The 18,647-nt window shown below is 32.6% G+C and overlaps 1 protein-coding gene across 2 annotated transcripts; it reads right to left on the reverse strand.

Moving 5' to 3' along the window:
* Window positions 1-619: 619 nt before the first annotated feature.
* LOC112791437 (mitochondrial inner membrane protein OXA1-like) lies at window positions 620-5,267 on the reverse strand. Of its 2 annotated transcripts, XR_003197220.3 has the most exons (11): window positions 5,133-5,267; window positions 4,526-5,004; window positions 4,179-4,269; window positions 3,848-3,895; window positions 3,336-3,394; window positions 3,016-3,091; window positions 2,788-2,919; window positions 2,430-2,543; window positions 1,966-2,012; window positions 1,587-1,641; window positions 620-1,171 (listed from the first exon to the last, which is right to left on the reverse strand). XR_003197220.3 is itself a non-coding variant. In XM_025834276.3 (10 exons), the coding sequence occupies exons 2-10, from the start codon at window positions 4,993-4,995 to the stop codon at window positions 1,080-1,082; spliced, it is 1,137 nt and encodes a 378-aa protein (XP_025690061.1). In that variant the 5' UTR covers window positions 4,996-5,004; window positions 5,133-5,267; the 3' UTR covers window positions 620-1,079. The 2 variants fall into 2 exon arrangements, 1 of the variants encoding a protein (XP_025690061.1); XM_025834276.3 differs by lacking the exon at window positions 1,966-2,012.
* Window positions 5,268-18,647: the final 13,380 nt, after the last annotated feature.

The following is an 18,647-nucleotide window of genomic DNA, read 5'->3' on the forward strand; positions in this document are numbered from 1 at the left end:
TCCAACATATCCGCTCAAGTGACAATCTGACAGATTTATTTACAAAGTCACTCCCAAAATCCCTCTTTGAAAGATTGGTACATGAGATTAGGATGCGCCGATTTCGAGACATCAACTGATGTCGACAAGAGGGGAAGACTGTACTCTTTTCTCCTTGGCCAGGTTTTTTTCCCATTGAATTTTTTTTGACAATGTTTTTAATGAGGCAGTCCCTATCAGAAAGGATGTTGTACTCTCTTTTCTTCACTAAAGTGAATGACATTAAAAAAGTATTAAAAATGCAAATGTGCTACCTCTATAAATAGTAAAATGTAGTTTCACTTTCATACACACAGCAATATCAAATATTCTTACCTCTCTTTTCTTTCATACACTATAATAAATTCTATTTTCTTTTCTCTTTCTATGGTGCTAATATATAAATATTAATATATATAATTAATACATTTTTATTAGTGTGAGATATTGATGTAGTGAAAATTATTATTAAAATTATTTATTTACACATCTTTATTTTATATTTAGTACATCTTCCTTATTTATTTTAGGACAATTACATCTTATATATCATGTGTTCAAAGAATTAACTTTAATATCTCAAAAACTATAGTGACGTGCATTTTCGAATTCGAGCCATCGCTTATTTTGCGGGGAACAAAGTTTTACAAAATTGGGTGTATTCTGTATAGATATTGGTTAAAGTTCAAACTTCCAACTTCCTTGCCAACCAGCCATAGCTCAAATTGCATATATCCCCCCTTCCTGTTTAGAGATTTTAGATTTGAGTCTCACCTGATATGACATAGCGTTAAAAAAAAAAAAAAAAAAAAAAAAAAACTTGGAACTTCCTCGGCAAAATTCTTAGCCATCGTCATTCTTCGAAGAAGAAAATTTTGCTCACTTGAGGATGATAAAATGGTGTATAGATTTTCATCACCACTTGTTTTTTACTTCCTTTCTCTTGCATTAATTCTCTAAGCTTCTGACTCTTAAGCCTTTGACTCTTAAACCTTTTATTTGAATGTTTTGATGTTCTACCGGTAAATGATCTTTGAAATATGTCGCTGATGCAGCTTGTTTTAGCGCTGGGATTCTGGAGCATCGGCAGGTGCTGAATCAACGACTATTACAGGAATACCTAAGCTTTTCTTTACGCTGGGAGCTCTAATAACTGTAAAGTTCCAAGAGAGAACAAAGGGATTAGAAAATAACAAATAACAAAATAAATGAATAATAAGACCATATACTAGAAGTTTGAAAATCGAAATCAAAATCCTTATGTAGTAGTAGCAATCAGCCCCAGTAAAACTTTGGGGCATATAAGACTAAGTTCGTCTTGGAGGGTTTTAGATAACCAATTAAACCAACATTACAAGAATACTAAAGATGCTGATGAAATCAGTTTCACTTGTCGATACACCAGTATATTCTACAGTGTCTAAATGCAATATGAATCACACAGTGGAATCAATACCCTAAGCAATATGTATTTCATGAAAGAAAATCCAACTTCTGTCAATGAAGTGGTGAATAATGGAAAAGAGAGAAGTAATATTATTATGAATGAAAATTTTGAAATGACTTACCAAGTCCATAAATAATTGAAAACAAATTTGATGTAAGCCAGAAACAAAATATAGCCTGCACAAGTACAAACACAATCAGATATTACAGAAAAACTACAAACAAATTATAAATAGAATTCGTAAGCAAAATGATAATCTATTATCTATTATCTATTCATGTCTATATTATATATAAACATGCATGGCATAAGCTGTTGCTAAACATTTTTATTCAACGGAAGATACCCTAAAACATTCTCTTAAAAAAAAGGCCCTTAAACTCAACAATAATTACATTATTTCTGTTCATAATTATGAAAAATCTCTTCTTGGTATAGAAAATAGAATAACAGTTTTTTTCTCCTTTTAAAGTTTTCTAATGACTAGAATACAATCTTACTTTGCTTTGTTTTCACTTTTGAGTCAAGAGAACATTCTTCATGTTTCCTAGCAAGTTTCAAACATTCAATAATTATATTAATTTTCAAATTATTAGGTCATTTTAAATAAAAAGGTACTCATTAAGAAGTATAAAGGATGAGGCACTAAAAAGATTATTTATAATTCTATGAAAGCAAGTGTGTAGTGCCATTTGAAAAAAATAGTCTGATTAATAATAATAATAATAATAATAATAATAAAAAGACCACTAGTACCATTTGCCAAAAAAATTTTCAATTGATCTTCTGTCACAAAAACAAAGTTGATAGTCAATTCCCTAGCACATTTCACAAGGAAAGTTCGTCAACCAGGAAATCTCCTGTTTCTTTCCAAGTTAATATAATAAATTATCTCAAGCACAGAGATGTGTGGTGGCGTAGGGAAGTAATTCCTTCAGAAAAGAGCCAAGCCAAAAAAGTTTACCTTTGGAAGTTCCATGGCGAAAGGGACTACAAGAACAGAAGCAGCCCTAGAGAGATTTCTCATGGTAGTACTGCTCTCCACAAGTGTACCATCAGAACCTTCTTGAATATTATGCTGAGGAACAGGATACAAGTATAAAACCAATACAATATGAACCGGAATAAAACAAATAACAACACTCTTGGTAACTCCAAAACTACGTTTCTCATGACTTATGAAGTGACTGGTCTTAAAGTGGATTGATGGCATAGAACTTAAAACAGAATCTAAAGAAAATATTAAAAAGAATTCAAGAAGCAACAAAGAAAGACAACAGAAATGAAAGTTGAAAGAGAAGCTCTGGAAACAGGATGCTGACCTCTACTATTACCAAGAATGACAATGCAGTCAAAACAGGAAAAATGTATAAGGAATCTGGAGTTGTGAGATCAGTAAACCAGTAGGCTCCACCATGCTTGAGTGATGGCATTTTTTCTGCCATGTTTAATATCTGTCATTACACAAGATAATGTGAATCAATAGAAAAATATTAAGGATCCTGAGGCTCTTATAATTAGAGAGAATATCAAATTTAAATTCAGCTTACTGCAATGAAGAAACTGATCAAGATAGGAGCTTGAATAAAGACCCCCTGCAATGATGGAAATGGACTCACACCATATCTGCATTATTAGAATCAGAGAAAAAAGGATATAAAGTGAAACAGAAGATCTAAGAAGTTTAATTTACTAGATGGGTTCTTGATATATACCGCAGTCCAGCAGTTGTGCTTGCTAATTTATATGTTCAAAGAAGTTCTTAAATATTAATAATAACTAGTCCAACTTACATTCTGGAGAGAGGAATGGGGAAAAAAAAAAAGTTTTAAAACATATATTATCGCAAGCAAGCCAATGATACACTTACTCCTTAAATAGCTTCTCAATTTGTTTCTGACCTTCGGCAACAGCTGCAGGATCCGATGCCTGAAATCATTATTGCAATCACTCTTTTTATCAAAAAGAGAAATGTTATGGCAATCACAACCAAAATTGTTTCTATTGTCCAATTCCATTTCCAAGGCTGAGTGATGGTCGGATTCCAATCCAAAAGAACGACCATATTGCTCATTTCCATCCTTTGCTCCCATTCTTTCTACACTATTTTAGTCCTTTATGACCTCTTATACAAAACACTTCAAAAGAGAAAAAGAGACTAGTTATGCAGAGTTGTTTGTTTTGATTGCCAAAGTAGCTCTCCAAAAAAAAACAAAAAAAAAAAAAACCGACAGAACCCCAGGACAGATACTTAATGATTGAACTAAATTAATCTTCAGAAAGTCTATTGATTCAAATAAAAATTTGAAGATACAAAGCAATGCAACTGTGAGGTTTCATTAACTTTAGCACACTTGCATATCACACAAAAACCACCATTACCTTGTCTTCCATCTGTGCCTTTATTTCATCTACTTTAAGCCTCAATACCTGCATCAGAAATGAAAATGGTAAGCCTAGCAACACAGTTGATCAGAGCATGGAAAAAGCTAATTTTGATATAACAAATTAACAACTACAATAGCGGCAGGGATTATTATGAATGGACTTAAAAAGAAACTGTGGGAAGCAAGGGAATTAACCCTCAAATCCATGGTAGGGGGGATCTTAAGAGGAGTAAAGAGAAGAAAAGGGAAGCTGGAAACCTCCTTCCCTCCAAATTTTTACCAAGAAATAAAGATGAATGAAAGAAGCTATGAGCTGCACAACGTACAGTGAATCTGGAATTAGCCTTAAGTTGATTTACTAAGAATGGAATTGTTGCGATTCGAACCAAGAGGGTTGTCATAACTATGGCCGCCCACCTGAAAGGAAGAAAGAGGAAAAAAGAACCTATTCGAGAACTGAATTCCATAACATCTATCTTGTAACAATGTAATAATAAAAGAACAATCTTGTTAAGACAATCTCAAGAGCCCTAAATTACAAATAAACCTTTAATTGTCGCAAAAGCTAAAAAAATTCCGCATAATGGCAACTTCAAATACACAATTAACCAATTCTTAACGGTGAAAAACTACAAAATTTTCACAGAACTCAGCTATAATGTTTTACACTCACCAGTTCATGCCAGTGAAGGAATGCACATAGTCGATGGCATACTGCACCATCTTCGCCGGTAAAAGAGAATCAGCGGCAGCAATCGCAACTTCGTCGACGACGGAACCAGCAGCCTGAGAAGCTACGGTATCAATGGTCGTTTCGGCGAGCACATCCACCACGTCGACCCCGAAATTGATCTTATCGGAATCATCATTCAACATAGACATGTATCTGCACAAACTATATCCAGAAAACGTGTTATTGAAAATCGTTCTGCGTTTAGAAGAAGCACCGAACCCCGTTGATCCATTGAGGAAGCTCCCGAAGGACCGCGCTTGGATCAAACTAGTTATTGCCGCTGGAACCGGTTTTTCTTGTTGCCGTTGGTTGGGTTCGTCGATGGTGTGGTGGAGAACGTAGCTGAAAGAAGGATGGAAGTTGCAGTTTGAGAGGTTGGTTCTTCGCAGGAGGTAGCGTCGATAAGCCATTGGTGAGAACTGAAAGGAGGTGAGAATTAGGTTAAAGCATGAAAATGCGTAGAACGAAATTGAGCAATTCAGAACGCAGGAATGTTGATATGTTTGGCATGAAACGTGAATGGTGGAAGGTGGCGTTACGGCGTTACCTTGAATTTGAGTACGGTGGATCAGTGCAGCTGCGGGGTGGAAGAGCCTAATGCTGCTGGACTGCTGTTTACTGGTAGTGGTAGCTCAGCGTTTGTTTCTCCAGATCCAAAACGCTGTCGTTTCATATTTTGGAGTTTTTTTTTTTATTTTTTACTTAAAAAAACATTTTTATATTATAAATGAAAAATATTTTATATTAACGTAAAAAGCTTACACAGACAAATTTTTAATTTAAAACTAATACACCAATAAATTATTAGATTTAGTTGAAAAGGGTTTCGTTGTTGTAAAATAAATAAATAAAGAAAAAAATATAAAATAAAAAATATAAATAGAAGATTTTAGTATTAATATTTATTATTATTATTTTAATATAATAGAAATAATTTATATATATTGCAACGTGTATAAAGAAGAATTAATACTCAAAATAGCTTCTGAAATTTTGAGACCGACTCAATTTGACACCCAAAATTTCAATTGACTCAAAACAGGGAAACTCTTCTTCTTCTCTCTTCAAACGAGAGCATGGAGAAGAAGAAGACGAGTTTCCTGTTTTGAGTGGTTTGATCATTAGTGTTGTTGAATTTTAACCTCAGAATGAAAAATGTTGTTGTTTGAAGAGAGATTACACGCCAAGGAGAAAACGACGTCGTTTAATAAGGCCACCCGTCAAGCCCACGTGTCACTTAACGTTACAGGTAAGCGTGCCGTTAATGGAGATTAACAGAAGGGCTAACGTGAGTTACTTATTCAAATTGGAGGTTCAAATTAAGTCAATTAAAATTTTGGGGGTCAAATTGAATTTGTCTCCAAATTTCAGAGGCCATTTTGAGATTAACTCACATAAAGAGACAAAGAAAGAGGGATATTTTATATTTGTAGTATGTGTAGTCTCATATTTTTGCTTTCTCTATTTCTATTTATACACGCAAAAAGTTATCTCTTTCAACCATCATTAAATCTATTCTTTGTCTCCAACATTGGAAAATATGAATGACCCATATTAAATGGACATCCATATCGTAACACTTTCTTTTTGCTATTCATATTAGATTATGCTTCGTTAAAATCTTACTAAAGAAAAATCTAATGAAAAAAAATTAATGAAGAAAAAATAGTACAATGTCCTTCGTGATGGAGACTATCTCATTAAAAACCTTATAAAAAAATCAACAAAAAAAACTTGACCAAAGAAAAAAAAAAGTAACATTATTTTATATCTCTAAATCTGATGTATCAATCTTTCAAAGGAGGATTTTGGAAGTGACTTTGTAAATAAATCTGTCAAATTATCGCTTAAGCGGATCTGTTGAATATCAATTGTTCCTTGATTTTGAAGATCATGAGTGAAGAAGAATTTGGGAGAAATATACTTTGTTCTATCACCTTTGATGAATACACATAAAGTTGAGTAATGCATGTTGTATTATCTTCAAACAGAACGGTTGGAGCCATTTTTCTATCAGTTAGTCCATATGATGATAAAATATATTGGATTAAACTCTTGAGCCAAAAACACTCGCGATTAACTTCATGTATCGCTAGTATTTCAGCATGATTAGAAGATGTTGCTGCAATCGCCTATTTCGTGGACCTCCATGATGTAGCTGTACCACCATATGTAAATATGTATCCTGTTTGAGATCTTCCTTTGTGTGAATCAAACAAGTATATTGTATCTGTATAGCCAACTAGTTGTGATTTAGATTCATATAGATAAAACAATACCATATCAACCATTCCATGAATATATCAAAAGATTTGTTTGATTTCATTCCAATGTCTTCTGGTTGGAGAAAAGTTATACTTTGCTAGTAAATTCACAGCAAATGATATATCAGGTCGTATATTATTAGCAAAATACATTAGTACCCCAATGACACTGAAATATGTTACTTCAGGATCAAGAATATTTTCACTTTCTTCTTTAGGACGGTATTGATCATTTTCTACATCCAAAGACCTTATGATCATTATGGTACTTAATAGATGTGACTTATCCATATAAAATCTCTTGAAGATCTTTTTTGTGTATGTTGTTTGATGAATAAAGATCTCATTTTTGTATGCTCGATTTGCAGGTCAAGACAAAATTTAGTCTTTCCAAGATCTTTCATCTCAAACTCTTCTTTTAGAGCTTTTATAATTGTTAGAATCTTTTCAGGGGTTCCAACGATATTTAGATTATCAACGTACACAACAATTATAATGAATCCAAATGCAGATTTTTTTATGAAAACACATGGGTAGATATCATCATTTTTAAATTCATTTTTTGCCAGATACCCAGTAAGACGATTATACTACATTCGTCCAGATTGTTTTATACCATATAAAGATATTTGCAATTTTATTGAGTATAACCCTTGCGAATATTCATTAGATGGTTTAGATATCTTTAATTCTTCAAGGACTTTCATATAAACATCACGACCTAATGATTCGTATAAATAGGTTGTTACCATATCCATTAGATGCATATGCAATTTATGGTATGCGGATAAACTGACCAAATAACCCAATATTATTGCATCTACACAGGAGAATATATTTCTTCATAATCTATATAGGATCTTTGTGAAAAATCTTGTGCCACAAGTCGAGTTTTATAGCGTACAACATCATTTTTCTTATTTCGTTTTCTCACAAATATCCATCTGTATCCAACAGGTTTTATATATTCTGGTGTATGGACTACAGGTACAAAAACTTCACGTTTCGCAAGTGAGTCTAACTCAACCTTCATAACTTCTTTTCATTTTAGCCAATCATTCCTTTGTTGACATTCTTTGGCTGTTTTTAGCTCAAGATTCTTACTTTCATGCATGATGTGTAATGTCGCATTATATGCAAATATTTCATCGATAATTGTTTTATTTTGATTCTATTTTCTCCTGTAAAGGTATAATTTGTAGAGATCTTATCAATTTCACATTTTTTAGTATTTTTCAGGTACCTGAACATCTTCTGCCGTCAAAACTATATCAGAATTTTGGATAACTGCAAGTGTTTTTACTATGTCTTTATCTTTTTCAACAGGAATAGTATTTACCTCTTTTCTTTTTTGAGGATTTGTCTTTGGAATCGATAGGCCTACTACGCTTATGATGCGAATTTGTTTCGGTTGTCATTCGTCTGACTCGGACATCAATTCAGATTGGATCATTTTCAGCTGGTATATAGAATTTAGTAATCCTTTTCGTATTAGAAAATACATTAGGCAACTCATTTGCTATTTTTTTCAAATGTATAATCTTTTGAACTTCTAGTTCACATTACCTTGATCGACGATCTAAATGATGCATTCCAATTAAATTCCTTTTCAAGAGACTTATTCTCTCTCCCTAATGTTGGAAATTTTGATTCATTAAAATGACAATCTACAAATCGAGTTTTAAATACATCTCCTAATTGTATCTCAAGATACATTCTTATAGAGGGAGAATCATATCCCACATAAATTTTTTATTTTCTTTGGGGTCCCATTTTAGTGCGAGAAAGTTGAGCAATTGGAACATATATCGCACACCCAAATATCCTCAAATGAGAAACATTTGACTGCTAAATAAAAGCTAATTGAAGAGGAGAGAATTGATGGTAACTTATTGGGCTCAATCGAATAAGTGCTCCAGCATGTAAAATTGCATGTCCTAAAATGAGGTTGAAAGATTTGTTCTCATAAGTAAGGGTCTAGCAATCAATTGAAGACGTTTAATAAGTGATTCTGCTAACCCATTTTGCGTGTGGACATGTAGATGTTCAACGCTTATTCCATTAGCCATATAATAAACATCAAAGGCTTGGGAAGTGAATTCACTAGCATTATCAAGACAAATTGTTTTGATTGGATTTTTTGAAAGCTGTACTTTTAATCGAATAATTTGAGAAAGTAATCTCGCAAACGCCAGGTTGCGAAAAGACAATAAATACACATGTGACCATCTCGAATATGCGTCTATTAAAACCATAAAATATATAAAAGATCCACATGGTAGATGAATAGGTCTACATATATCGTGTTGAATCTTTTCAAGAAATTTAGGAGACTCAAATCCAATCTTTACTAGTGATGGCCTTAAAATTAGTTTTTCCTAAAAACATGCAGCACAGCAAAATTCACTAGATTTAAAAATTTTCTGATTATTTAGTGAATGTCCATAAAAATTTTCAATAATTCTCTGCATCATTGTTGTTCCAGGATGTCCCAATCAATTATACCAAATTATGAATTTATTTTGGCTGGTAAACTTCTGGTTTACAATGGCATGAGATTCAATTGTACTAATTTTAGTATAATATAATCCAGATAAAAATGAGGGTAACTTTTATAATATAATATTTTTATTTGAATCAGAGTTGTGATACATAAGTATTCATGATTTTCATCATTCATTGTTTCAATATGATATTCATTTCGACGAATATCTTTAAAACTTAATAAGTTCCTTAGAGACTTAGTAGATAATAGTGTATTATTTATTATGAATTTTGTTCCTCTGAAAAGAAAAATTATAGCTCTTTCAGAGCCTTCTATCATATTGTTTGAGCCAATAATGATATTAACACATTCTTCTTTTAGTACAAGATGAGTAAAATATATATTACTTTTGAGAATGGTATGCAAACTTGCACTATTCGAAAGACAAACATCTTCATTATATATCCTTATCATTTTCTTCAAAGCATAGTTGTCAGAACTAAACCGGTAATCGAATCAGTCAGGTTACTGGGTTACTGGATTACTAGTTTAATCGGTGAGTTACTGGTTGAGTCGGTTGACTCGGTTCTATGTAAATAAAAAATAAAAAATAATAAAAAATTAAAATTAAAATTTTAAAATTTAATATACATATTTTCACTAACATTTTAAGAATATCTACGTATTCTAAAATAATATGGAACATGAACAATAAGTATTTTGTTAATTTTACTCTATCATAAATATTTTTATTTTATTTTATATTAAAATAACTATTATTTTTAAATTTTAATAATTTATTAATTATTTTATATCTATTATATTATTATATACTACAAGTATATATTAAAAAATATTATTAATAGATATTATATAATTATAAAAAGAAAAAATAAGTGAGTTTATAATTATTGTTAAATAAAAATATAATTAATTTAAGAATGAATGAGTTTATAATTAAAACTAAAACCTATTAAATAGAAGTAAACTATTTGATGAAAGATATCTATATGTATTATAGTTTGCATATATATTAACAAAAAGCATGACGATTTGGTGGCTGTGAAGGATATTTCTCTTATTGAGGACAGAGGTGAAGGCAAGAAATTAGTTCAAAATATTTTTTAAGTTCTTTTTCTTGATACTACTATCGCAGGAGCACGCTCGAGACATAGAAGTATCACTATCTTTTAATGATTATATCATTCTTCAAATTTCTTCCACAGATATGTAGGATCTTTTAGTATGAGATATTTATTTTTCAATCCTTTGTTAAGACGACAACGAAGGAAGGTCATAACTTTGGCTTTATGCTTTTGGGATGCATTATTTTCAACCTTAATGATATTTTCAAGATCCATTGAATCAAAATAAATTCCGGCATCTAATATCCATGATAAGTAGTTGTTTCCAGATATATCAAAAATATTAAATTTAAAATGAGAGAGTTTTGACACAATAAAAATTTATTACCTGAATCTTCCTGAAATTTGATCAAAATCTCTACTGATAAAGTGTTGTAAAATAAATAAATAAATAAAATAAAATAAAATAAAAAAATATAGATAAAAGATTCTAGTATTAATATTTATCAATATTATTATCTCGATATAATAAAAATGACTCATATATATCTATATATTACAGCGTGCATAGAGGGACAAAGAAAGAGCAGTATTTTATATTGTTAGTGTGTGTAGTTTTAGACTTCTGTTTTATCTATTTATACACACAAAAAATAGTTAAATCTCATAGTGGTCCCTGAACTTGTACTCAAACCTTAAAGTCGTCCCTAAACTTGCATTGACCCCAATATTGTCCCCGAATTTAACAACGGTGACTCACGGTCGTCCTTGAAGCATTTTCTGGGAAATATTCCCAAACTGCGTGATGACATGTATGGAGAGGTACCACGTTGGATATCTGACGTGGCTGTTATTATTTTTTAACTCAATTTAGTCCCTGAATCATTTTATAACCCTAATCCCTAATTTATTATCAGAAACCACTCTATTTCTTCTTCTCTGTTCTTCTTAGTCTTCTCTGCCATTGTTGAGCTGCCATTGTTGAGCGTGATTTGAGTGCGTCATGATGGATGGAGGCAGCAAATTGAGGTTATGATGAAGGCGCGAATGTTGGAGGTTATGATGCTCATGATAAATATCATGATGAGTCAGATGGGGCAGATTCTTGGCATTATGAAGAAATGAAGATACCCCCTACCTTAGAGGATGACGATGCATTTCCTATTTTCAGAGAAGAAACAAGGTTCGGGGAACTCCGATTAGAGGTAGGGATGAAATTCAAAACGAATATGGATTTTAAGGAGGCTGTGAGGGAATATTGCATCCAGGAAGGTAGAAGAGTTAGATTCAAGAAAAATGATAATGTACAATGCAGGACTTTATGTAAGGGTGAGAAATGTCCATGGGTTATCTATGTCTCTAAGGATAGTGAGGGTGTTTTCTGGCAAGTTAAAACCTTCAATGATGATCATACCTGCCCAAGAGAGACAAAAAATAAATTAGCTAACAGAGGGTAGTTAGCAAGCAAGTTGGTGAAGAAGCTTAGGAAATTTCCAAATCTGAAGCATTCTGAAACTTTAACATGCTTCAAAAGCAAATGTGACTTGGACTTGAACAAGTCTTCCCTAACAAGAGCACTTGGAGATGCAAGGCACATTGTGTATGGTGATGCTGTTGCACAATATGGAATGGTGAGAGACTATGGTGAGACTCTCCTGAAGTGCAACCCTGGTACTACTATGCGCATGACAACAATTCTTCATCCCAACCCCACAGAAGAGCCCACTTTTGACAAGATGTATATTTGTTTGGATGGGTGCAAGAATGGGTTTAGGGCGGGATGCAGATCTCTAATAGGGCTTGATGGAGCATTCCTAAAAATCAGATTTGGTGGACAAATCTTGGCAGCAATTTACGCCATTGCAAATGCCATTGTACTAGTGGAGAATACGGATAATTGGAGGTGGTTCCTTGAGCTGCTGCATGAGGATCTAGGGAGCTACACTCAAAATGGGTGGTGTTTTATTTTGGACATGCAAAAGGTAACGATGTCTTTGCTATTTACTGGTTATTGTATTTTAGTAAAGGTTGAACTCCTTAGGTTGATGTATTTTTTGTAGCCATGTTTTGCTTTCATGATTTTGTTTCTATATCTACTGGTTTATTTCACACATTGTTATTGCCTGTATTGGTAGAATGGAATAGGAATATAACTTAATAAATCGTGGGGATGAATTTGCTGTCACTTATACATGTGTAGGGACTAATTTGATGTCACTTATGTATGTGTAGGGACTATTTTGATGTCACTTATGTAAGGTGAGGGACCATTTTGAGTCCCGATATTGTAAGTTATTGATTTCATTGGTTTCATGTAAGGGCTAATCACAGCTGTGCAGGAGGTCTTTCCTGATGGCTGATGCCACCACAGATTTTGTGTATGCCACTTACGGAGAAACTTTAATAAGCAGTGGAAAGACAATGAACTTAGAGGATTACTGTGGGAGTGTGCAAGATCTACTACTCAAGAGGATTCGTTGAGGGGATGATAAAAATTCAGAGAGCTAAGAAGGAAACATAGGAGTACCTTTCCAAACGACAAAGAGATGCATGAAGTCGGGCCTTCTTCCCCAACCAACCAAAATGTGACAATATATGTAACAATGCTTGCGAAGTATTCAATGCCAGACTCAAGGAAGTAAGGGCCAAACCAATTATCACACCACCAGGTACTTCAACTATTACTCCACCCATCATCACCCCATCATCACCCACTCAAATCACGCTCAACAATGGCAGCTCAACAATGGCAGAGAAGACAAAGGAGAGCAGAAAAGAAGAAACAGAGTGGTTTCTGATAATAAATTGGGGATTAGGGGGGTTATTGATCTTGCCTGTGAAATAGGTCAGCTTCAACTATCTGGTGACGGCCGATCTATATCCTCGAAGGCTGAACGTCGTACACCTGAGTCCGAGCTTTTCCTTTTCATCGTAGCATGAGAGCACGAGTGATGAAGGGGGGGAGGAGTGTACCTGCAACGACACTCCAAAGCTTAAGTCAGTATATTGTCTTATTCGAACTTAGTGAAGAAAAACACTTTACCTTGCTTTATATGATGAATTCTTCGTCCGTTACATTCTCAGTATTAATCGTCGGTTTCTGAAATGATTGATATTGTAACCGACCTAATTATGCCGCTTGAATGTCGGTTATGATAGGAGTATTAATCTGACCGAGTTATGGCTCATGATAGGTCGAGCTTATAACGGGCGACAGTTATAGTTCTCAGCGATAACGGCTATAATACCGAGTTATAGCTCGTATTAAAGGCGGCCATATCATAGCCCCAAGCTTGAGCTGAGAAAAGTTTTTTAATGAAGCAGGTTGAGCTTTTTGATGAGTTATAACTCGGTCAGATAGGTTATTAAGTGAGCCCCCAGTTCAACGTACTTCATTAAAAAATGGAATTGATTACTTAGAAAGACTTTATTGATGAGAGAGAGGTAGTGCTTGGGGTATTAAAAGCTTCTCATGTTTCCAAAGCAACTGCACCATTTGATGTGATTGAGGTAGCAGTTACTTTGTGATGTGCTTAAGTTCAAGGGTTTGGCTTACTAACGTTTGTTTCTCTGACCCTTGGTTTTTGCTGCGTTGAAAACATAATGAGTAAAAGAGATATGCATCACATTTCTTTCATTTCTATTTTATCGTCTGTTTCTTCTTCCATTTTGCTTTTCTTTTCTGGTTCTGTCAAAAGGAGAAGAAAGGGGAGATTGATTGGTCTTATGACTGGGTAAGTGATGATGTGAAGTCGCGAGTTTCATTGTTCCGTGATGAAGCTGCTGTGAAGGAGGTGGATGTAACCAAGGTTGTGAGGGCTGGGTCTGGAGTTCAAGTTGAGTTGTTGCCATGTAGCATCGATGATAGGGTGTATCATCGTGGGCAGGGGTTCGAATTTTTCTACATGTATAGTTGTGTGTTAGAAGAGTTGAGAGTGAGGTTGCCATTTACAAATTTTGAATGTCAGGTTTTAAAACAGCTAAATTGTGCTGCATCGCAGCTTCATCCGAACGGGTGGGCGTTCCTCCGTTGTTTTGAGATTCTGATGGAATTTCTTGAAGAAATGCCATCAGTGGATCTGTTCTTTTCTTTTCTTTTTATTTTTGGGCATGTAATCCTTCAGGCTTTCATTTTGTCCTTACTTGATTGTATTCAGATAATCCGAGTAATGCAAATAAATTGCAGATCCAGCGAAGTGTTCTTCAAATTGCTTGGTCAGTTGTTGAAATCGTGAAATGGAACCTGCAGGCAAAGCACACAACCAATCAAGTGCAGGACCGTCTAAATAATTCGAAAAACAACGGCATAAAATAGTATCTGATGCACCGTTAACAATCATTATTGATCGAAATTTTTTGAGAAATTTCTTGGGGTCTCCGAGCCCATCATAAGGTGTGAGGGTCAGCGGGAGGGTAAATCTTTTCGGTAGCTGGAAGTTCATCACTTCTGGCGTGAAAGGTCCTACGAGTTCGTCAGACTCTTCGTTTCCATCCTCAGGCTGGGCTTCCTCAGCTCGGAAGGTTTCCGAGACGTGTGAGGGTTCGAAATGATGCTCATTATCTTTTAGGTGTTGGTGATTATTGTTGTTATTTTCTATCCGAGCATGGTTCAGTTCAGCGTTTGAGCAGCTATTATTTGATTCTCGTTGGCCATCCGTTGATTGGCTTGCTGTAGCTCGGTTACCATCCGCATAAGTTCGGACATGGAAGGGGGTGGTACGTCAGCCATGGGTATAAGCGAAGGTAATGGGACCAAAAGAAAGAATTGGTTTCCTCGGCCCCACGGTGGGCGCCAATTGATCTTGCCTGTGGAATAGGTCGGCTTCAACTATCTGGTGACGGCCGATCTATATCCTCGGAGGCTGAACGTCGTACACCTGAGTCCGAGCTTTTCCTTTTCGTCGTAGCGTGAGAGCATGAGTGATGAAGGGGGGAGGAGTGTACCTGCAAAGTCACTCCAAAGCTTAAGTCAGTATATTATCTTATTCGAACTTAGTGAAGAAAAACACTTTACCTTGCTTTATATGATGAATTCTTCGTCCGTTACATTCTCGGTATTAATCGTCGGTTTCTGAAATGATTGATATTGTAACCGACCTGATTATGCCACTTGAATGTCGGTTATGATAGGAGTATTAATCTGACCGAGTTATGGCTCATGATAGGCCAAGCTTATAACGGGCGACAGTTATAGTTCTCAGCGATAACGGCTATAATACTGAGTTATAGCTCGTATTAAAGGTGGCCATATCAGTTATAAAATAATTCAGGGACTAAATTGAGTTAAAAAATGATAACAGCCACGTCAGATATCCAACGTGACGCCTCTCCATACATGTCATCACGTCGTTTGAGAATATTCCCTAAAAAATGCTTTAGGGACAACCGTGAGTCACCGTTATTAAATTCGGGGACAATATTTTGACCAATGCAAATTTAAGGACGACTTTGAGGCTCGAGTGCAAATTCAGAGACCACTCTAAAATTTAACTTCACAAAAAATTATCTCTTTTAACCATCATTAATTCCATTCTTTTTTTATAACTTGAACCTCCAGCATTTGCACGAATTAAAAAAGAAAGAACGATATTATAAATACAAGAGAGACAATATTCATTTTCAAATTTTTATTATATTTATATTAAATATTTGATTATTATAAATAAATTCTAGGCGTATTCGAAATCTACATTTTTATTTAGGTGAATTCTCTGGTGTAGATGCTCCTTTTGCTTCTACACATGTAGTATTGTAGTGGCAACGTAATTGAGTGACAAGTATCTATTTTTAAAAGACAAAAACTACTGTGTGACAGGGTGGGCGCAGACTGCAAAGGCTACAGTGATGTCTGCACTGTTCACGCACATGATAGTTAATATTGTTGATTAACAAAAATTATGAATCCTCTAATTATGCTTAATAATGGGCCTGTATGTGTTGGAAGTTTTTGTCTGTAGTTCCTTTAGCTAAAAAATCCAAAAATGTTTGGGCTGTTTTTTTATGGTTCTTTAGATAAGTTAATTCATCTTATATGTGATCCAACCTCAGCCTTATGTACTACAAGTACAAGCACCCAATGGCTTCGGCTTGTCTGGTAATAAGCATTTTGTCACATTTTATCCGTATAAAAATATTTAAAATGTATACCATTATATAAATTTATATAAATATTGTCACATACATATCCAATTATATTAAAGAGAAAATAAATTATGTAACATAATTATTACAGAATAATTCTTATATAAATTTTGTAATATAATTTGTTATGATGTTTTAAAAAAAAGTTTCAATGTACTTAAACAAATTATCTTGTACTTTTTCAACCTTTTGTTCTAATATTTATTTAAATAAAGCTCTTTACATAATTAAAGCAACGATGGTTAACTACATTTAAAAAATTTAGAAAATTATATTTAAGTATATAAATACATGACAATATTCTACCAACATAGATATACTTTTAATAGAATAGTAAATTATAATTTTTTTTCTCTATTAAAAAATAAACCCTATTCTTAGACTAAATTTTGGTGTGAAGTATGTAACATCCGTTAATAATCGTATTTTAACTTTTGATATTTAAATTTAAATGTTTGATGAAAAATTGAAAATAATTTTAAAAGTGGGTGAAATAATATTTTGTTGATTTTAGGGTGTTTGGACTTTTGATGTAATCTATGAGATGAAAAATGTAATGGTGTTAATATAGTTGACTTAGGATGGTTTAGGGATTAAGATTATAATTTAGTCTAGGAATAGGGTTTGATTTTTTAATAAAGAAAGAAATTGCAATTTACTATTTTATTAAATGTATATCTATGTTAGTAGAATATTGTCACATATTTATATACTTAAGTATAATTTTTTAAATTCTTCAAATGTAGTTAACCAGTTTTTTTTTTTAATTATAGTTGTAAAAACCAAATTGAATTAGCTGGTTCAACTGAACAATTGGTAAACTAGACCATTAATTAGTCCAATTTAAGAACTGTTTTAGGTTAAGAATCAGTTAAGTCGGTCCAATCAAATTGCTCAAGAAAATTTTTTTAAAATTAATAAAAATATGATTTAAATTTGAGTCCTCCTTGTATTGCATGCTTCTCTAATCATTAAATTATGCTATTTTTTTATTTTATATGCTAATTATTAATTATATAATAAAATTACACAATAATTTTTTTAATATTATTTTAATTTTATATTCACTTATATTTAAATTAATTATATTTTTTATTATTTATAATTATTAATGTAAATATGATTAAACATGTATAAATAAAAATATTAAATATTTTTATTAATTATAATATAATTATTTTTATGATTATATGATATTTATTAATATTATTTTTTAATATATACATATAGTATATAACAAATATAATAAATATAAAAATACTTTAATACAAAAATAAAATTAAAAATTATTTATTATGAAAAAATACTAAAATTTTATATACTTATTTAATAATAATTAAATTATAACTTATTGATTATAATTTGTTGAAATTTGATTATTTTTAAAATATTAGTAAAAATATGTATTTTAAATTTTAATTTTAAATTTTTAACTATTTTATATTTTTTATTTATATAAGACCAGTTCTACTATAACTCATCGGTTGAACTAATAAATCAATAAACTAGTAGTCTCATCAGTTTGATTCTTATAACTATATCTTTAATTATGTGAAGAACTTTATTTAACTACATATTAAAATATTAGAATAAAATTTTGAAAAAGTACAGGACAATTTATTTAAGTACATTGAAAGGTGTTTTTAATACGTCATGACAATTATATTACAGAATTTATATAAATGTTACAGAATTTATGTTTTTTTAAATGATTGGATTTGTATAGGATAATATTTATATAAATTTATATAATTGTGTGCATTTTAAATATTTCTATACGGACCAGATGTGACAAAATGCTTACTCGTAGACAAGCTGAAGTCATTGGGTGTTTGTAGTATATAAGGTTGAGGTTGGATCACTAACTAATTTATCTAAAGAACCATCTAAAAACATCCCAAATATTTTTGGATTTTTTAGCTAAAGGAACTACAGACAAAAAATCTCAACTCATACAAGCCCATTATTAGACATGATTAGGGGATCTATAATTTTTGTTAATCAACAACATTAATTATCCTACATTCAAATATCACGTGCGTAAACAGTGTAGACATCACTGTGGTCTCTGTACTCACCCTGTCACA

The sequence above is a fragment of the Arachis hypogaea genome, chromosome 3 (genome assembly GCF_003086295.3).
Source record: "Arachis hypogaea cultivar Tifrunner chromosome 3, arahy.Tifrunner.gnm2.J5K5, whole genome shotgun sequence".
Taxonomy (NCBI): domain Eukaryota; kingdom Viridiplantae; phylum Streptophyta; class Magnoliopsida; order Fabales; family Fabaceae; genus Arachis; species Arachis hypogaea.